This window comes from Pollachius pollachius (genome assembly GCF_949987615.1).
Source record: "Pollachius pollachius genome assembly, chromosome: 6".
In the NCBI taxonomy this organism is placed as follows: Eukaryota; Metazoa; Chordata; class Actinopteri; order Gadiformes; family Gadidae; genus Pollachius; species Pollachius pollachius.
Window position 1 is genome coordinate 10,379,163 of NC_136939.1, and position 22,628 is coordinate 10,401,790.

The following is a 22,628-nucleotide window of genomic DNA, read 5'->3' on the forward strand; positions in this document are numbered from 1 at the left end:
AACAGGATAATGTGACATCTGATCAGTCAAAACAAGGCTTCAGAACAACCTAGGGCAGCTTTCTTCCACACTGTCAACTCTTTTCAGTCCATGGGGTTTATGTTAAAAGAAAAACCTGCCACAGCTATTGTGGGCAGTCGTCTTCTGTTGAGTGGTCCTTTGGTCATGGCAAAAAAAAGCCTTGTTTTCCTTATAATGAGATATTTCATATTTGTGTCAACTCAAATCTTAGTGACCTAACGAATGCAGTCCCGGCTGAGTCCAACCATGATCATCACTGCAAGTCATTTCCTTTCCTACAGCGAGCACCTCTGTTAATCGCACCAGTACTAGTGTGGAGGAAACTTGCATATATGGTTGCCCATATGCATGGTTGATTATGTATGTGTATCTGTATGTGTGTATCTGTGTGTGTGTATCTCTGCGTGGGTGTGTGCGGGTGTCCTTGAGAGATTTTTTTTTCAAAGTTCATGGCAGTGGTTGTCAAGCAGCTTCCATCGCTGTGTAGCACTTGACCTTGTTTTACCGCAGCATCAACGATATCTCTCAACGATATCTCTGGGTTTTGCGTTTATCGTCGCCTTTTGCCCGGTTCTATCTGCGGTCCCTCAGAAAGCCGTTATATGGCAGTAGGCCTCCAGGCTGGAGAATAGGATGTAGAGGAACCAGAGGCCAAAGAAAAAGAGGGCCGTTAGTGTCTTGCCGCACTTGGAGCCCCCCAGCTCGCCCCCTATGGACGGCCGCCGGCGTATCATCAGCACGGCGATGATGAGGAAGGCGAAGATGGTGAAGAGCGTGACGGAGAAGGCCAGTGAGCCGGGGTCCACGTGGAACTTCAGGCCCTTCACCTCCCAGTAGATGGCGGCCACGGACCAGGCCAGGCCGATCCCCAGGAACACGTTGACCGCGTTGCTGCCCGTCACGTTGCCGATGGAGGCGTCGGCGTAGGGGTCCTGGGTCGCCGCTACTTTGCTGGCAAACGTATCTGGAGCACAAAGAAGAGCATGGGTTTAGGGGGCTGCATTGGGACTTATGGAGAACAAGCTTTAAAGGTGACATATGTACCACCAGGTGTGAGTGTGATTAGCCGTAACAAGCCGTTTTGAAAATGTGCCTCTTCTGACATCACAAGTGGGCGTGTCCACCTAGATGTATGGATAGATCAGTCGACCTGCATTCCCAGGCAACTGTAGCAAACGGTGCTCATCTATCCGTCATACATCTAGGTGGACACGCCGACCTATGATGTCAGAAGAAGCTGATTTTCAAAACGGCTAATCACACTCACACCTGGTGGTATAATAGAGAGAGAGAGACAGAGAGAGATTTGAGTTTCTGCAATGATGAGGAGGACCACATCTCCGGTTCCACTGACCAGGGATGGAGGTCCCCAGAGCCACAAACACCACGGCCGTGACCGTGTCCCTCAGGCCCACAGTGCAGCCAAAGTGGGAGGCCAGGTCTCCGATGATGGCCGTCAGGAAGCCGATGACCATGATGGATATGACGAAGCAGGCCCAGCCGTTCCAGTAGGCGGTGGGGGGGACGAAGGCAAACAGAATCTTCCAGAAAATCGTCATTATGTGCATGAAGTAGTCGAAGCAGTTGGGCATCCGCTGTTCCTCTCCGTCCTCCCCCTCGCCTATCGGGTGGAAGGTAAGGTCAGGAGGCATTCTTTGCTTCCACAATATCAAAAAACGTCAATGGAAACCAAAAGGAGCGTTCCTACAGAGGGCGCTATTGTGTATGACCCTATAGTCAGTTCTCATAAATGATGTTATTTTCTGTTCAGCCACGTGCAAAAAGTAAATAAAAATGACGGACCTGTAGAGCCCGAACTCCAGCATTAAACCCAGACGTAAAAGCACAAAAGATACAATCGTAGTATCGTATAGCAATATTGGGAGAATCACAATATTTATAGAATCCCAGCACATATCGCATTGTCACTCTCGTCATAATCTTTGTTATATCATACCGTGAGGTCCCAGCTGATTCCCATCCCTAACATACACAGACACAATTTGAAATGTAAATGAACATCCCCTGCCAATGAGAAAATGACCAAACTGTACCTCCACTGACTGTGACCGCCTCAATGAACTGTTCCTTCCAGGAGTTGGTGCCGATCACAGTGGCCAGGTTAGTGTCCTTAAGCAGCTTGTCCACAGTGCTCTGTCGACATAAACACAAAGAGGTTCAGGTTCAGGTACTAAAGGCCCCGCTTGGATACCGCTACTCTTACGTTTTTACTATTTATCGGGACTCAGTTGTCAGAAAGGTGGAAAAAAGGTTGATTTATACAGATTAATGTAGTTACAAGCTTTGGTCCTATGAGGCTGTGTTGATGTGAATGCTGTGTTCTCTACTTTAAAACTTGGTTATGAATAAGTCATGTCAATACAACCCCAGAAGACTGCAGGCATGTAAAGGCTATTTGGATTACAGAGGGGCTGAGGAGGAGGAAGTAGATGTCTGCAGGAAACCACTGATGGCGTCATTGTCAGTTCAGCAAGATTTGAATATATTTAAATTATTATAAAAAGAAAAGACATTAAATTATATGGCTCAGGACATATTTTCTGAAGAAAAATGTGTTGTTTTCCATTATCAACTTAAATCAGTTTGAACTGACTTTGACCCAGCAAAACATTTACAATTATAATTACAAATAGGGCATTTAGCAGACGCTTTTATCCAAAGCAACTTACATCAGTTCATACACATATTGACACAACGACGGCAGAGTCAACCGTGCAAGGCAACAGCCAGCTCGTCAGGAGCAGTTAGGGTGTTCAGGGACACATCAACACTCAGCCAGGAGGAGCTGGGGATCGAACTAGCAACCCATTTAAAAGGAGAACCTGATAATATACTAGAGATATCATAATATGAAATGTTTCTTAGTACAATTAAAGAGTGTTGAATCAACAGAAGGGTACACACAGCATGCGTGGCAAAATTATACCCCATCGAGTATTCCATTTGGACTTATGCCCTCTCCGATCTGATACGCATGTGGATTAAAGGGAACAAAACATGTTAAGGTCTTCGACCCGCTCAACCTCGATCTATATATCCTAGAGTCTAACAACAGAGTAATATTTTCTTTGGAGCACTTTATTAATCAAGGGCAGCGAGTAAGAACAAAGGATATAACCATATTTTTGGTGTAATAAACATACACTCAGATGCGGAAGCATTCTACTACACAATGTTTAACCCTTGGGAAATATCCCCTAAGCAATGATTATTAGACAGAATACAAATGTGTTAAGGTAAGCCAAACCCTAAAACAAATGTTTTACATTAAGAGTGATATGGCAGGTTACATAGTAGTGATATAGATCGATGCTGGTCCAGTTTAATACACAAAATAGCACAAGATGTAAACATGGACTCAAATTGCCCACTTTATGTTAAACTATTGCATGTGTTATTGGTTCCTGACAGTTTTGGATAACTAGGTGACATCAACAAACATCCTGGCTACACATTCTAGAAGTTTGCCAGAAGGCATTTTCAAAGAGTCCAGGCATTTTCAAAGTACAGAGAACGCCACAGGCCTAGCTGGTCTCTTGGATACCCCTTATAGCCCCTGCCCGGCTGCCACACACCTTAAAGTTACAGTTCTCCTCTATGACGACCTCAAGTCGCCTGTGCTCTCCCAGGATGGGTTTCCCCATCTCGGCGATCCTCCGTGCATCCTCCTCCTCAGGGCTGGGGTTGCCTAGTGAGCGGACGCAACACACAACAGCTTAGTATTCACGCTAAAATGCTACGGCTAAGACTCTGAGCTAATGCACACACGCAAACACACTCTCCCCCCCTGAAATCACTCCACGGATAAAATGCACTTTTTTAACATGGGCCCTTTTCCCCATGTAATATGTTTTGGGGGCATTAGATACATTCAAGTGCAATTTTCTTTCATAATTTTGTCTGGATTTTTTTGCATTGTACATTTTGCCTGTACACCTGTACATTTCTTGCCCTGGCACACACACAGCAAACCAAAAAGTACAAGCAGGTATTAAAACCAAAAAAGACCACCCAAAAACACTGCAGCTAGATTTCACACAAGCATAAAAGATTGGATACTCTGCCTTACCCTGGTTGAGTAGCAGGGCTGTGGGAACAGATTCAAGAGAGGTTGAGGTCACTAGCTGTTCAAATGGGATGCCATGCCTCAAAGGGTGAATGTGGGTGGCATTAAACACCATGCATAAAAATACTTTTAGGCCTCCAGCCTTTGTTAGGAGATTAACAACGACCCAAAACAGTAAGGCTGAGGCCTCCTCACTAGACTTTTTGAAACTTCCAGCTAGAAGTGAGACACCCCCGCAACTACACTCCTATATACCTACTATACTACTCACATCCTGCCTGCCACTAAATCATGAAACATCTTGAGAAGTTCCAGATACAAGTCTAGCCCTTATACTTATACTACTTGTTCAATGAATGAATGCTATTAGAAAAGCGTGTAATAGATTCCTTCTCCAACCGCCCTCGTAACGACTACATATCCAATTCCCCAACCGCTCTCTGGACTCACTGAGGCTGCCGAGAACAGGCAATTAGCTTTGAAACGCATAATTGGCGATGCCTGTGCCACAGTGCAACAAAGCAGAAAGGCTGCGTGGTGCCATGTAATCTTCAGTTACTGACTCTGATGCAGTTCAGCGGTCAGCCGAAGACTCACACACCCTATCACACACATACACACCCACACTGACAACCAAACTCAAACACACACAGAAGCAAACACACCCACACATGGACACACACACACACGCACAATCAAGAATGATAAATATAGAATATAGATATAGAATATAGATATATTCAATTGATTATTATTATTATTGGGCCCAATGGTTACCATAGCAGCATATTCCATGCATGAAGGCATATAGGGTGACATACCTGAGATTCCTCGTTTAAGCCATTTGGGGTCCTCCAGGATCACAGAGAAGGTCTCCTGCTTCTCATATTCTGCCACATTAATGATGCGTACCTGGATGATCTGACTGGACACACACACACACACACACACACACACACAAACGTCAACATCCATAACACAGTGGGATTATAGCTAAAGTAAGATTGAGCCCCTCCTAGTTAATAGGCAAGAGACTTTCAGAATCCAAAAACTCAATAACAGTGCAGTGTCCACTCTGATTGGCTGTGCTTCTGTGGGACGCGTCGCACTAGCGAAGCTCGGCCGGCTGGGTGGCATGAGTGGGAGGGGTTCTGGGAGGGTCGATAGTAAGATTCTCGTAAACAAAGAGGGGTACCGGCTGGCTAGTATTTATTATTCAAACATTATATCCAATATTTATTTTATTTTATTGATACAATTATTGAAATAATCGATCGGCATTGAGGAAAAATATTTTTAGCTACGCGCTAGTTTCAATGTTACACATTGCGACTTCAGGACACATAAGAATAACTTGATCAACCTTTTATTAGCATTCAAATGAGATGCATATAGCCTCATAAAGCCCGCCCACCCTAAAATGAAACTCACCCAACTCCGCCTTCACTAAAATATTTACATTCTCTGTGCTATCTAAATCACATCATGGGCTGAATTGACCTAAATATTTAATCACAAAGGACATAGCTAACTTATTCATGACTAGACATAGTGTGTGCAGACAGGCACCACCATGTGCACAAGCACATGGTGGTCACCGAAGGCCAGGGATCATTAGGCAACGCAGGGCGATGCCGGAAGACCGGTGGGTGGTATGCCATACTGGCATACTTAATGAGGAAAATACTGTTTGGTCAATTGACACAAACAAGTCATTTAGCAGTGGCAAACGATAGTGGGCTCACAATGCGATATGATGATGTTTTCATGGTGCTGATATGGTATGTATTGCGATTCTGTAAATATTGCGAAAGGATAGTACTATCTTGAGTGCAATATAATCGTCTGTTTTCTTTAACATATAGGTTTAATGTTGGGGTTCCACATTGTATTTTAAGTGAACATGGCCGAACAGAACACAGTCGATGCAAATAAAGGAACAAGGGAACGCTTCCATCAATAGATACATCCTATCGCCCTCTGCAGGACGGTACCATTCATTTGCTTCCACTAAGTTTTAGTGGAAGCATTGAAGAACAACAATTTAGAATTTAAGTTGTTGCCTTAAATAATCAGACTAAATTTTTTGTCAACCTTACGATAAAAGTATTACAGAATCAGAAGCTTTTCTAACCCCTGCTCCATATAGTGTTTCCAGTGCACATGCAATGTCTGTCTACACTGTAATAACTCAGCAAGTGGACATCCTGATGTGAGTCATGGCCCTGACCCATTAGCCTCGATCTACAAACAACTTATAGAGCCTGAATATTTAAAGGAAAACTGATCTGCTAGATAACATGAGGTGAGGACAGCCTCTCAAACCTGAGCAGGGCGTAGGATTGTTCCCCGGTGTCAACCGTCCCTTACTGTTGGTTCACAGAGAAGCACAGTAGCTATGCACAGCACCCCTGCAGCGAGCAGTTGGAGTATTGCAACTGGGAGTTGTGCCAATGCTTGATTGCAAAGCCTTGGCTAAGCATTGGTGATTAACGAATCACGTCTCATGTCTCATAGACAAAAGGCGCCACCAAGTAGCAGAGCTTATTTGGGAGTGCAAGAAAAAAAGACGCCTAACTCGACACCTCCCAGTCACAGGCGCACGGTGTTGGCTTCGGATACATCATATTCTTGCATTTTAGCCGTAGCTGAAGTGAGCTAAATGTAAATAAACTTGTATCCTCCATTGAGAGAGGCATACTAATTAGAGAACAGACTGCCTTCAATCAAAGACAATTTTCTAATATGGCAACATGTTGGACAAATAAAGCTTTTGAACTTGAACTTGAACTTATACTACATAATAACAATAATAGAGTGGCAAAGTCACGCCCCTTCCGGTAGAGCCCATGGGACCTATGAGATCGAAAAATATGAATGGGTTCCAATGGAGAGAAAGTAATTATTTTCTGGTCCCAGTCTTTAAATGCCCTGGATTACAAATATGTTGTTTGTGGATTTAAATGAGTTAAAGGGTACATATCATACCACCAGGTGTGAGTGTGATTAGCCATTACAAGCCGTTTTCAAAATGTGCAGCATTGTGACAACACAGGTGGGCGTGTCCATCTAGATGTGTGACGGATGTGTGACGGATAGATGGACACGCCAACCTCTGATGTCACAATGCTGCACATTTTCAAACCTGCTTGTAATGGCTAATCACACTCACACCTGGTGGTATGATATGTCCCCTTTAAAAGAGTTTGACCGTTTATTGTGCAATTGTTCAGTTAAAGGCTGTAGAGAAAACACAATGAGAAAGACTACACGTCTCGTATGTGACGTCACGCCCCCTTCGACTGGCGTGGACAAGGCCGACAATCTCCCCATCGGCATAACTGAAACTCTCCACATGCCCCGACTTATAATGGTTTTCAACTCTTTCGATGCTGTTATCCTCACCTTGGAAAAAAGCGGTGAAGTGGAGAAGAGAATTCGCCATGTCTGTACCAGAGTGGTGGTGACGTATATCATTCGCGTCGAGAGCAGCAAGGGGCTGTACTTCCAAAGCGGCCTCCCACAAAACCTAACATTATCAAACTTCTTCGCGAAATGTTGTAGCTTTCTTTGCATGAAAAATTATCATTTAAATCCACAAACAACATATGTGTAATCCGGGGCATGTAAAGACTGGGACCAGAAAATAATTACTTTCTCTCCATTGAAACCCATTCATATTTTTCGATCTCATAGGTCCCATGGGCTCTACTGGAAGGGGCGTGACTTCGCCACTCTATACATAGGAGACATGCCTTGTGTTTCCTTTTCAAAGACACAAGTATACTTTCTACGGGGCTAGTGGTCGTGTTCTGGGGTCAAAGTTGTATGTCGGTAGTGCTCGTGTTCAGTGTTACACACTGGTAGTGGGAGGAGTAGCCCCCACCCCCTGCACAACAACTACCTAAAGTGCACTGCCTTGAAAAGTTGTAAATATATGCAATGAATAATCATTGTTAAATTTATAATCTTTTACATACATTTAGTTATTTTTCTTATTAGTAATTCATATATAGACGCTTTAATCCCAAGCGACTTATAGAGGAATCAGACCAATGTCACAAGGAGCCGGGAGGCTTTTATGTCTCGCTCCAAGGCGCCGATATTTGGATGTCGAACCCTGCGCCTTTCAGCAGAGAAGCCCTCGCCCCCTCCACCCCAGCCTCACCTGGTCTGCTCGTTGGTGAACTCCAGCTCGCCCTGGGCCGACTCGTAGTCCACGCCCGAGCGCGCCGTGCCGTCCTCGGTGCGGTAGGGCACGCACACCGTGCCCCTGGAGCCTGAGCTCCTGACCACCTTCGCCGCCACCACGCCCGAGCTCTCGCTCACCCGCAGCATCCTCTGGCCGAAGGTGAAGATGCCGGCGTGGTCGTCGTCGATGATGGTCACCGTGGCCAGCGTGGGCTCCACCAGCCGGGCCTTAGGCGGTGTGCTCATGCTGCCGTCCTCTAACCTCAGGTTCTGCAGACGCACGAAGAAGTGCTCGTCCTCCTCAAACACGTCATCGTCCAGGATGCCTACCTGGGGGAGCAAGGGACAGGTGTGGCTCCGGTTCTGGTTCTGGCACGTTTGAAAACAAACACAGAGAGAAGCCCCGTCTTCTGAGACGCCGAGTTTTCCGCATCCGATGGCCGTATCTTATACCGGTTCCTATATCACTCTGCGCATCAGGAGTCTGGAGGTGCTCGGTCGGCGAAGCTAGGGTTGCAGGCTGATCAATGATCGCTCGATCCGCTCGACCTTTGACCCGTCTCCACGGCTTCCGCGCATCGCGCTGTCGGCAGGGCTCGGACGCTGCACTGAAGTAACGCGGTTTTCCAGGGTGTTCGGAATACCGCGTTCATAAGAGTGGCCCAGTGCGTCCCTCTACCACGCACAACGTTGGCTGTTGTTTTCCAGCCAGAGGGAATGGAATATGAGACTTTTGAATAGGATCAAAGCATACCTACATTAAACAATATATGTATGTGTGTATTGGATGACAACATCGAGGCTGAAATGTTATTGAGGCATTTCTATTGCGCATCAAACCCATCCCCTGACCCTTTATATCACTGCAGTTCGTTGTCTGTTTTCTGCACGCTTCTCTTTCTGCTCTTCTCCCCTCTACTCAAAATACAGAGTTGTCGCCATGTATAAATTAATTAATTAAACAAATGAAACAAACAGGAAAGCAACACACACACACACACACACACACACACACACACACGGCGACTCCTTCCCCACCTTAATCTCCTTGCGCGTCTCCCCCGGCTTGAACACCAGCGTGCCCTTGGCCAGCTCGTAGTCAGCACCAGCGTTGGCCGAGCCGTTCTCGGTGCAGTAGTCCACCTGGTAGGTGTCCTGGCCAATGCCGCCCTGGCACACCACCGCCAGGCTGGTGGTGCCGCAGTTCTCCGTGCACTGGTACTGGGCCCGCTCGAAGAAGACGATGGCGCACGAGGCACTGTCGCCGCCGCCCGCGGCGCCGCCCGTGGCCTGCCGGTGGCGCACGTGCTTCCAGAGCACGTTGCCCGCGCCGATCATCAGCCGGGTGGCCTGGATGCGGCGGAAGGCCCGGCTCTTCTTCTGCTGCAGCAGCGCCGAGTAGTTGGCCATCTCGACCAGCTGCTCCAGGTCCTTGTCGGGATGCTTCTCCTTCAGCTCCTTCAGGATGCGCACCACCTGCCGTCGAAAGGGAGAGGGAGGAAGGGGGAGATGGAGGGGGAGATGGAGGGGGAGAGGGATGAGAGAGGGAGATGGAGGGGGGGGGGGGGGGGGGAAGAGGGAGAGAGAGACAGAGAAAGGGAGAGGGATGAGAGAGGGCGACAGGGAGACGGAGAAAGGGACCGAAAGAAGGAGAGAGGGACAGAGAGAGGGAGAGGTAGAGAGAAGGAGACGGAGACAAAGAAAGAGGAAGAGAAAGAGACAGACGGAGAGAGGGAGGTAGAGAGAGGAACAATTCAACACAGCTGTTTAGTTAAATTCAACCATGCACTTGATGATCATCTAAATATCTTGGCTAACTCACCTTACTCTCTTTATGTACTATTTAACGAGCAAGAAAATCAAAACTGACAGAACAAAAGAAAGGAAACTGCCATACTGAATGAATAATCTTGGCCATTGCCACTCCTGATAATAAGTTCAGGCTTGATTTCCACAGCGCTAAAGTCGAAACCTCAAACACTGGAAAGAAGGAAAAAGGGTTTGAACTTGTGCCGTTGCAGTGGAAATAACCCCTGATAAAAATCGGTTATTCCACGAGTGGTTGAAAAGCCCCTCTCCCTCCGCTCCCGGTGTCCCACCTCCTCGCGGTTGGCCTCCTCCTCTCCGGCCGCCTGCACGGAGACGGACACGCTGGAGCAGTTCCCAGCGCCTGCGCTTCCGTCGGGGAACTTTCCGTCCATTACCACGTCGATGCCGTTGGGCTCGGCGTCGCCCTCCATCTGCACCACGATGCCGTGCCTCTTGTCAGCGCGGTACCGCTTGTTCATGTACTTGTAGAACAGCAGGCGGCGGTCGGCGATCCAGGCCAGGACCACGCACACGGGGAAGTAGAGCAGGGTCACCACGGCCTCCCACACCTGGGGGACAGAGGGGGCCCCATCCCCGGACCATTAAAGGTGACATGTAATACCAACAGGTGTTAGTGGGATTAACTGTTACAAGCCGTTTTGAAAATCTGCTTCTTCAGACGTCACAAGTGGGTGTGTCCACCTCGATGTATGACGGATAGATGAGCAACGTTTGCTCCATTCCACTGTTTGGCTGGTAGACTGAACTATCCGTCAAACATCGAGGTGGACAAGCCCACTTGTGAATGTCAGAAGAGGCAGATTTTAAAAACTGTAACGGCTAATCACACTCACACCTTAAGAAACACCTTAAGGGTTAAGAAACATGACAAGGTACGAGACCCATGTGTCTTCTGTGCAGATATGCTGTAGATAATAGCGGTTCCACCCCCTCATCCCGATCCGATATATTATACTGTAGGATATATGACGTGATATATTATGATGGGTTGGGGTCTCAGGTGCACGTTTCCCGTAAGATACGACCCAAAAGATCCGGCCAAAAAAAAGCTAAATCCAATTTCTTTGTGGTATTTCCCATCTGAAAATGACACATTCATCATTCCCAGATGGGAAATAAGTTGGATGAATAGGCAGGCCTACCTCCACGATCCCAGGGGAGATGACAGCCAGGATGAGGTAGAGCCAGATGTAGGCGAAGATGCTCCAGAAGGCCGTGATGAAGAACACCCGTAGGTGCTTAATCTTCCGCGACTCCCCATCCGGGATGACCAACACACACACACCGAGGATCACAAACATGTTGAATGCCGCGCTGCCCACGATGGTGCCCGGACCCAGCTCCCCGGCGTGGAAGTTGTGGCCGCACACCTGGGCGTGGGAAATATGGATGTCAGGCCAACTGAGGGACGACAGAGGCTTGGCTCTGTACTCACAGGTCCGATCACAAGTTGCCAAGAAGGGGCCGGCTAGTCTGCTGGTGGTTAAGAGCGCTTTTGTGTTTTATATTTTTTGTTCGATTAAATGTATTCCATGTTCTCTTATTTTGAACAATTGCAAAGGGCCGTTATCGACCGACGCAGACCAAAATGCTGCAGAACGCAATTTGATCAACCATGGGACACATCAGCGTCGGACATCTTGGTTGTTTATGAAGAGGCCCTCCCAGAGAGGGCTCCTCAGTTCATCTTTGTCATGTGTCATCGTATCAAACTAGAGCCATTAGAGCCGTTTGATAAATGGTTGTGACTGGCCCCACCCAGGCCAGGTATGCTGGAAATCGTACCAAACAATACATTTACAAGATAAAATAATCTTGCCTTGCTTTGAATGTTAGGGGAAAAGAGACCAATGGCAGAGCAAACAAAACATAAGCATGCAGATTTGTGTGGTTCCAAGGCTAATTTCTCCCAAGTATCTGGTGTAAAATGCCTGACCACTCCATAATGACATGAAATTAATGCTAACCATATTTCATAAATGATCTTTGGTAATCATAAGTGTCCGCTAAATTACCAAATAGAAAGTTTTTCTGAGGGATTGAAGGGGCTGTACCTCTATGACAGACAGAAGAATCTCAGGGGCAGAGGACCCCAGGGCCATGAGGGTGAGATTGGACACTGTCTCGTTCCAGATGCGTACTGTGGTGACTTGGATTTCACCGTTGGGTTTAGTGATGGTCACCTCTTTCTCCTAGAAAGACAGATGTTGGAAAGTAGATCGCTACTACACAATCGTTGCATTTCTAAAAGTCTACCAGCAGCCCATGAATTACTTTGAACATACAACATTCTTGTACTTAACAGCATACTACTTCAAAAGAGCTTTTTTTCACAAATCAAGTCATTCTTCCTTGGTTCTGTTGTTACAATGAGTGCAATAGTTTAGTGCAATAGTGGATAGAAGAGAGAACATTACATTCTTATATCATTGTACAGTTCCCAGTGATTTTCCGAGGGGTCTTAAGAGCACCTACTTGACAGTGAAGCACCGGATTCAAGTTGCTCAAATGTAAGATAAGATAATATTACCCTGCAAAAAGACTGGGCTTGGCGACCCTACCTGGGAGGTGATGACCTCGATGGAGGCCATGAAGCGGTCTGCGATGATGGACACCCCCAGGAACATGTAAAGCAGGCAGGTGAAGTACAAAACCGCCCGGCCCGCCTGCTCGCCGACCGGCGGGTCCAAGGGCAGCCACACCGGCAGCAGGATGCCGGGCTGGCACACCACCTTGTCGGCACACTTCTTGGGGGGCGTGGTGTTGGTGGAGGGGGTGTGGGGCTGCTGCGTGCCCGAGGCTCGCTCCACCACCTGGGACTGGGAGGAGGCGCAGGGCTGCGGCAGCAGGAGCAGGCCGGAGGTAAGGAGCAGGAAGAGGAGGATGGGGTAGGGGTGAAGAGGCAGGGGCCCCATAATGTCCCCGGGTGGGGTGGTGGCCGGTGGTGGTGGTGGGGGGGGGAAGGCGGGGCAGGGTGCAGGGGTGCCACCGGGCCGTGGAGCTAGCTCAGGCTGCTTTTTCCTGACGGACAGAATACAAATATGAGCTCAGTCAAATCGTGATTGTTGTTGTTTTTATCAGACTGATCCATTGAAAGAAAATGGACTGTTGCTCTTCACTCCTAGCTGCACTCCAACACTGGAAGCTCAGTGGTACCATTTCATTAGGATAATCTGTCCTGACCCCGTATCAAAATGAAATGGATTTGCAAAAGGGAAAGCTTCAAACATTCAAGGTCGAGCAATTGACTGAGCATGACCATGAAAGCCAAGGATACACAAGTAGCATTAGACTATTAATGTTCCAATCTTCCCATTAAACAAATAAACTATCTTAAACTAGAGGGCAAAGTATACCAAGCGTATGGGGTTGTGTCTTCAGAGATATAACTGGGCGCAGTGTTCAGAATTTTCCCCTCACTAACTTAAATCTTTAAGTGGTGTTTTAGTAAGTGCCATGGCAATTTGTGCCAAAGCTATGTGGCTTGGTGGCATGGTGAAAAGAATCAGTAAAGAAAACAGTAACCAAACTGACACATCAACAGAAGCTTTGTTTTTCCATCATTCTCACTCTCATGGCAAGGCGACCGAAAACACAAAGTTAACGAGGGAACAAGAAATGTAGGGCAATGGAAACCACCAATTCCACACGTTTCACAGGTGATGTCAAAAGATGTCCAGTTACTTACTTTGGATTATCATATTCATGTATTTTTTATAGGTCATCCACTAGAAATAAACTATCCTGCAAGAGATGAATGACCAACTACTAGCGGCTGATGGCCCTCCGCCTATATATGATTGCCCTGTTAGTCTTTCTTAAAGCCCACAGAATTACATCATGACTAACCTCAGAAGATCTAAATAAACACTACGGAAACCAATTTCCTGCCCCATTTACGCTAGTCATGCAGGTATGTAGGCCAGGATGTCATCTATATAGTCGCTGATCCGGGTCTGGGTCTCTGTGTCAACACATTGAGAGAGCGTTACCTGCCAGGTTAAATTGTAGCAGGAATATAAGGGGTTTGTGAATGTGCCTGAGAAAATGTGCGTCTTGGTAGCGGTTTTGCTCCGTCTGTCCTTGCCCACCCCCCCCTGCGCCCTCCCCCTCCCCCTCCGTCCTACTGCACGGGTGCAGACTGCATTGTTGTGCGTTGGGAGTTGTAACAGATACTGGGGTGCTGCATCTTTGATGCTGCCTGGCCGACGCCAGCTCATTATGGGGTTGTGATTCAGAAACCCAGCGCACACAGGGCTAGCGCATCGCATTTCACTTTCCAAGTCCTGCTATGGTTACCACGACCTCAGACTGAGGGCCGCCTTACACCCGCTGGACTTTTGGGGTGGTCATTGTGATGTTAGGGGGGGGGCGTAACCAAAAGATAACGTAAACAATCCCCACTCAGCCAGGAATACACACAGGTAAGAGGGTGAAGGCTGGGCTGATGATAAGCCGGAAGTTGCTGATGTTTAATTTATGAATGCCATATGCGTATATATGAGACAGGGTGAGGGCTAGAGGCTTAATATAACAAAAAGATAATTTTGTACTCAAAGGTCAGCTTCAAAAGAAAGTTATATCCAAATGAGAGATTTACATCTCAAATGATCGGTATATTGATCGCAAAGATAAGCGCTGCATATTCCTCTGTAATGGCTGGGGAATTGTTGCATGATAATATAACTCTAACAACACATTGATTCATTGGGCGGCCGGCTCTAACAAAGCAAGCACTATGCATTGCTTATTCATGCCCCTGTCTAAATTTAGTAGGCTCTTCCTTTCCTCGTCATCTAATACAAGCAATTCTTAGCACTATTTACGAAACGGTCGAAGGGGTACTTATTATGGCACACGCACAGGGGGGGGGGGGGGGCGGGGACAGAGAGAGAGAGAGAGAGAGAGAGAGCGAAAGAGAGAGAGAGAGAGAGAACGAGAGAGAGAGAGAGAGAGGATATCTTGATCTCCTCCTTTAATGTGTTCATGGAAACACACTCAAACGCCACATTTAGCTCAATTCTCGAATTGATTATTTTCAACTCGCACTCACCACAATAACATAGAAACTAAAAGCCTACTCTGCTCCTAGCACCTCCGGTTGTCTCCTCTCTCACCCTAAAGTCCAAGGTGGTACGTCTGGGCGGGGGGTGATGAGGATGTTGAGAGGGGGGAGGGTCATGCTCTCCTCCGGCCGAAGACACACTGAGCTGTGAGACAGCTCATCTCCCCTTACCTGCCTCTGGCATGGCCGCTGTCTGTCAGCATTGCCTATAAGTGATTGCCTGGTATTATCTTACACAGATAGGAACACCGGCAAACAGGGAATTAGCGCCTTTTAGCGTTTAGCTCGGCGAGGTAACATCGGGATAGCAGTGTCTCATGTACATGTATGTACATGTACATAATGTATTCATGTACAAGATGCACATGCTACATTACATTAGAGGATTGTGTTTTCACCTGACCTTAAGTCAGTCACTAAGCGCCAATCGCTACGCCTCAATGGGTGCTACAGCTAAGGCACTATCATGCCACTCTAAATTGTTACTGGTTACTTATTAACCTTGTAATGCCAGATGGATGCATACAGAGCGCCTAAAAGTTATCTTTCTGCCTAACCAGAATGACAACCTGTGTTTAATGCGTGTCCAATGGAACAGGATGAGGCTCTTCCTCCGAAAGCAAAACAATAATCTGTAACTTTTTGTTGGCAATATTCTTAATAGAGGGCTCAAAAGTAGCACTTGTAAATCCTAAATCCATGTAAATATAACGTAACCAAGGCAAACAATCAACTCTGTCTCGTTGAGAAACGCTTTGGCAGCACAATCTCAATTCAATATCACTATTCTAAACAAAATTTGAAAAACATTTACTCCCAACCATAAGGACTATTATTACCATGCTCCTAAACTCCCAAATGACAGCTGTCATTGTGATGTGCACTTTTCTGCAGATAAAAACTACATCTGGGCCAATAACATGCCGTGAATTAAGGTTGCCAGATCTGCCACTATACCATGTACGAAAGTGCACACAAGACATTGCGTCGAGAAGCCCTTCAAATATTATTATGCACAAATAATACTTGAACCCTGGGAATAGAAGGCAACCTTACAAGAACATAAGCTCCCCTTAACAGATGCTAACTTGTGTCAAAGTGCCAAATGTCTCTTTTTTTTGCTGGTATAAATGCCTTGTCCATATGCTTGTTTTTTAATTGCCACAAGAAACTGTTTTACAAATTTGTTCAAAATATGTGTGTGTGTGTGTGTGTGTGTGTGTGTGTGTGTGTGTGTGTGTGTGTGTGTGTGTGTGTGTGTGTGTGTGTGTGTGTGTGTGTGTGTTTGAGTGTGTGTGTGTGTGAACTAGCATTTTAAAAAAAAACAACGCTTGTGGTTTACTGGGTAAAACAGCATGCAAGACCTAAATAATTAATCAAAAGTTGAGAAAACATTACAGTGTAGTTAAATGCCTATCACTTCTTTATGGACCGTACGTGAACGAGAGACAAAGCTCGTTCAAAGTCCAACCACCAACCACTTAAAGAATTAACGCAGGAAACCCTCTTTTTAAACATTACCATCAACAACAAGAACAAAACATAAACAACCTCTTTGCAGTACAATGATACCAGCTCAAGGTACGTTCAAATCCTGGCATGTCGATCACTGTATACAGTTCAACCAGAGAGATCTATCCTCTCAATAAGTAAAGGATGGCTTTGGCTACCTGTGCACCCGTCTGGGGGAGCGATGAAACAGCTGTAAACCAATCCATCTCTATCAGGACAACACACACACACACACACACAGACAGATAACCAGTCAGACAGAGAGACAAGATAACCAGTCAGACAGAGAGGGGTCCATTAAACCCAAATGGCTGTTGTCACTTTATGCAGAATCATTTCATTGTGTTTGTAGTTCTATGCAACCCAAAAGCTCATTGAGTTTTCTTAAATGCCATTCTATGCAGCCTCATTTCCTTGTCATTTTTGATATTAATTGTACATATAGACGCAAAATCAGAATCAGTTTGCTGAACTGTGTCCAAGTTAAATCTGCTCTCACTATTTTCCATGGGTCGGAAAGCCTACAAATGTTTGAACAAATTAACACAACATTTCCACAAATAAGTAAAGGCATGTGGAAAAAAATATTCCATTCCTAGAAACTTGGCTCTGGTTAATGTATTGCTATTTAACAAGCAACGGCTAAATTATTCATTTGTGAAACGGAAATACAATGACAGGACACGTGGCAAAGTAGATATGATTAGTATTATTATTTTATAAAATCTTGAATAAGACCTTGAATAAAACGATGAATCTGCCTATTTCCTGAGCTGTCCGGGCTAGTCTAAAGACATATGCCAACAAAGCCTCTTTTTTCCTTGGGTCACACCAGTTGAAATTCCAATGCACAACAGACAGCAGACGTTTCTCTACATGAAAACAAACTCAAAATCCGCAGGAGCTACAGAGTTGGATAGACATCCCACAGACCTTGTTGTTACATTGTCAGAAAAACCATTATATGATAACCTAACTGCGTCATCACCGAAATGCACTCTTAATTGAAAACAACACATTTTTGCCTATTTTGCGGAAGCATATTCCTATCCACTGCTCCAAGATTTTAGGAAAAGCAGCTTGACACCTTCCCTTGTTTTCCCCCATGCTCATCTCCCTTCAGTCCCAACATGTTTTCACTAACCTGCTTGCCAAGAAGAAGTCAGGTCAGTTCCCTCAATATGATCAAACCTCCTCCCTGGAGTTTAAAAGGGATGTGTGAAGTACAAACGCGCCAGCAGAAATCACTTGGCTGCCCTCAGAGTCTGTGTGGATTGGGCCGTGGGGGGATGACGTCACCAGGGGGCACATACGGCGCCTTCTGGGTCAGAATGTCATCAATCTGGACGGCAGGACCGTACGGCTGGCTGGGCGCAGAGGCTTGGCTTACACTGAGACTTTGAGGCTTTGTGCCATGCCTCATGCGTTAGGCTCCAGAATGACGGTCATCTCTGAGATCATTCATCTGACGGGAAACATTTTCCAAGACGGTTTCTTTTTTTTTAATGTATAACCCAATGAGCCTCATTTTGGGTTAAATACACCCTGACATTTTGATTTATAAATGAGGTATGCAGAAAAATGTCACGCAGATGTTAACCCTTCCATCCCTTTTTAGGTGGAAAACATATCTGAGCTCTCTTTCATTTACTCTCAAGCTTTAGAGCATGTCGAGGGGAACTCTAGAACTTTAACAAGATTACATTTTCTAGGCTTGAAATATTTTTCAGCAACATTTGCGACAACGTCCGTCCTTTTTGCTATGAACGCCTCAGAGACATCAGAAATCTGCGGGTCGCCATTACAGGGGATCCTGGGAAAGAAAGTGTGTTTGTCCCGGCTGAGCCCATACATGCCACTTTCAGATCCGCCTGGAGCCATTCTCTAGGTAAAGAGATTCTCGGGCCGAAGGTCACTCCCACCCTGAAGGGTTCTGTGTCCACTTAAACCTAACACTGCCCTGTCCTCAGACTCGGCCACACGTGGCCCAGAGAGTCACTTACCTCAAGAGCGCATGGTGAGAGAGACAAAGACAGAGGGAGAGGGGGAGAGAGAAAGAGAGAGAGAGAGACATTGCGTTGTTGCATGGGGGCGCCATGCACTGAGGCAGGGAGGATACTAGACAAGCCTCCCTGACAGCCCAGTAGACGGAGCTAGTGGTTCTGGTTTCCATTACCTGTGACACCCGGCCTGCTCAGCGGCAGCCCTGTCACCTTAGAAGGACCAGTGTTGTCAGATCAGCGTGGGGCACCGACCACACCGGCAGGTTATGTAATATACACAACACACAGCCACCAAAACGAGAGCACAGCTGAGCACAGCGAACCCAAAGATGCATAGCATGTTGCAGGCACTCCTAGTTGGTAAGCTTCCCGCGGCTAACCGCTGACCGCCTGTGCAAAACTGAAGGTAGCAGAAAGAGGGCCACACGGAAAATCGATCAGGCCTTTTTTTAACATTGAAGAAAAGTCACTTCTTGCACTGAAACACAGAACCCTCCTCTTTATGGTTGTAGGGTTACTTTAGTAAGGGACATCTCCACTCATATCACCACTATCCCTCACTGTCTCCACTATGACCCGTGTCACCCGTATGTCCAGATATAACATTAGTGTTAGATGAATGAGGAAAGTCCATGGAAAGAACAACGATGAAAGTTTGAATGGCCATAATTACCTTTAAAACATGATTCTTTAGGCCAATGGTATGATCGATAAATGATTATCGCTTTCAGTTCCTCACCATGCCAGTTCGAATCCACAACAACAACTTTGTCAGAGCAACAGAAATGTTAACAAAAAGTGCAGAGGCAGCCAGCGGGGCTGATCGGACAAAGCCAGGGAGCCGGGGTGAATGAAAACAAAAAACGACAGAACCCACCCTTCCCTTCCCACACACACACACAAACACACACACACACACACACACACACACACACACACACACACACACACACACACGTTCTCTTTTTTTTCTCTCATGCCAACACCCACACACACACACACACACACACACACACACACATTCTCTCTCTCCAATGCCAACACACACAAGCACACACACTCTCTCTCATATCAACACAAACACACAGTGAATCAATATTTTGAATGAAAACACATTAAAATTAGGATGACATCCAATTTCATCCAAACATGTTTTTATGGAGGCCATTCTGTAAAACCTCCAACCCACAGAATCACTTCTGGATCCACTCGAGATATCTCTCCCCATGAGACCCATTATGCAGTGAGAGCTCTGTATCGATTGACAATTATAGTATTATTTTTATTTGACTTTTAATAATTTATGTGCTTTCAATTTAACCAAAAAAATGCACAAAACGTTTTGGGACAAGCGCTTGCCCAGAGGTCATACAATTGTAAGAACTCAATAAAAAATAAACAGGTTCCAGCCAGGCTGCTACACCCTGTGTCCGATAACAAATCTGTATTTTATACACCATAGACATTTCCAATTCAATTCAACTCTCTTCATAGCCTGCACAGTGAGAGGCAATATCATTAACCCCCCTGCAAGAGGACACGGAGACCCCTCATCCTGTAGACCCCAACCCCCCCCCAGACCCCAAGTGAGCAGGAGTTTGACCGACTCTATGGGCCTTTGCGCTGAGTGGTGATGGATCCCACCTGGGCTACCCGGCTGCCAGGGAACGGTGGGGGAGGTGTAACATAGCTCTTCCTCTCCCCTTTTGTCCGGTGGCACCTACGATGATGCACGTGTCAATGCCTGCATACAATACCCCAGCGTTGGTTTACTGCTGCTGACACGGACGCCGCGGAGTTGCCTTTCAGTTTAAGTGGCAGGAAGCGTTAACGCTATCTTACTTGGATTTGGCTGCTGAATCCCGGCGCATATTGTCTTCCCCTTCACGGTCAATGCAGATAACCTAAATAAATAACTGTTCCTAGGCAACGAGGGAAAAAATACAGGATTCATGTGTAATAACTCAATTTGTGTGTGGAAAATAGAGTTGGGTTGGATGGTTTATCTATTCTTTGCCTATAGTCAACGCAAGTGTGTGATGAGAAAACACGTTTCCAAATGCTCGGCTACCAGAGACAACACACTAGACAGCCTCAGGGAAACTTTGGCGTGGGAGTGTGGGAACAATTAGTCGATTCATTGATTATTAGATTGGGAGAAAATACGTTGTTTTCCTAATTTTGCTCATCAAATTGTAAAGTCAAAATCCCAGAACATTTGCTTCTTAAAGCTTTACATATTCATATATTTGGTTGCTCTGTTTCAGATAATTTGGAAACAGATGCAGGTCAGAGCAGGACACACTCCCCTTCACTTCAATCACTTTGGCCCTGGTGATTGGGTTTACTATTATTTACAAAATGAAATAAATAGGAATCAAAAGAAAGAACAATTGGTTTGGTAGAATAGTCCGAAAGCCAAATACCGGAAAAGGCCTGACTGTTGTTTGCTGCGGACAGTCGTACATAATGCAACTCCTAGCATTATAATCATACATATATTAGTGATGTTTGTTTACTGCAGATTATTGACTTGAATACAAATGTAATGTTTATCAACGCTTAAATGAATCATTAAATGATTCATTGATTATAAATAGCTGGAATTAAACAATACATAGAACTACTACAATAAGAATTATGAATTATGATGCCTATAGCAGGTGTTATCAGAGGTAGAACGAATAATCGGAGGATCTTTTTTATTTTATTTACGCTTCAGCGTAAAGATGCTGTTAAATATATGTTCAATGTCTACAGTCTACAATGTCGTCATATACAGTACACCCGCAAAGGTCCACTGAAGAATGTCCAAGTTGTACTTATTAAATACATAGGCTATTTATATGGAAAAGCGATACATTATATGGAAAAACAACCACTCAATTGAATAGTGTGCAATTGCATCCAGGTAAGACGAAACCGTTTTTTGCAAGACAACTTGAAGGACTATAGACCTTACCTTCAGTAAGGCAAACATTGAAAGGAACAGGATTTTTTTTTAATTTTTTTTTTTTATATACAGCGGACCACCAGAGGATAAGGTACCGGTCTGCGCCGTGCGTTTGTAAGTCTTTAACATCTCTTCTTTCGTCCTACTTCCATTGTATCACTGACCCCCGTGTTTACCTTATTCTAGGCTATATAGTAACGGTGTGTCAACCCCTTTGTGAGGGAAAAGGGTAAACGCATAATTTAGCGCATTCTCCAGTCATCACAATGAACAGCGCACTCTAATTGACACCACATTTAGAAGTAGGCCTGTAGATAGCATCCGTACTATACAATATAATAACGAAAAAACGATACAGATCATATTTATCATAATTTGTTTCAATTAATTTGTTGGAATTGGATAATATCGGTAAACCAAAACATATATGCTACAGAAACCTTTTCAATAACTACTAACTTCTCATCAACCAACTAACTAACTTCAATCTTACCTTTTCGCCTAGGGCACAATGTGTCGGAGAGCGGGCATTGCTTCAGAAATACTCGGGAAACACTGTAGTAAACTGTCCTAGTCTTTACACACAGGCGGACTCACGGACGAACTTTCCCGTTAACTCACACTTCCAAAACAACAATGAAGATGCTGCTCCTCATACCCATGTGGCTGGTCATACACACCAGGGCTACAGCGCATGCGCAGATGCTCGCTCAACCTTTGATTGGTGCACACCGCTATGGAGCAGTAGGCTTGTAATAAAGTAAATGCTGTTCTTGTAGCTTTAATTAAAGAAAAAAACTGTTATTTTAATGATGTCTAGGTAAGTTGCAATGTCTCAAAAAAATGCAATAAAATATAAACAAGTATTATTATTGGTAGCTTACTAATAAAATGGATCAAACATCAACAAACAACAATCATCATTATCATGATTAAAATGTGTTTAATAGATTCAACACTAGCCTA

The 22,628-nt window shown here is 45.5% G+C and overlaps 1 protein-coding gene across 1 annotated transcript; it reads right to left on the minus strand.

The window, feature by feature from the left end:
* Positions 1-608: 608 nt before the first annotated feature.
* Positions 609-13,044, minus strand: slc8a2a (solute carrier family 8 member 2a; the record flags this gene model as incomplete). The annotated part of the gene is made up of 13 exons (XM_079738288.1): positions 609-985; positions 1,376-1,642; positions 2,076-2,175; positions 2,969-3,007; positions 3,618-3,730; positions 4,112-4,129; positions 4,930-5,033; positions 8,277-8,629; positions 9,338-9,775; positions 10,399-10,677; positions 11,272-11,499; positions 12,184-12,321; positions 12,691-13,044. The coding sequence occupies 13 exons, from the start codon at positions 13,042-13,044 to the stop codon at positions 609-611; spliced, it is 2,808 nt and encodes a 935-aa protein (XP_079594414.1).
* Positions 13,045-22,628: the final 9,584 nt, after the last annotated feature.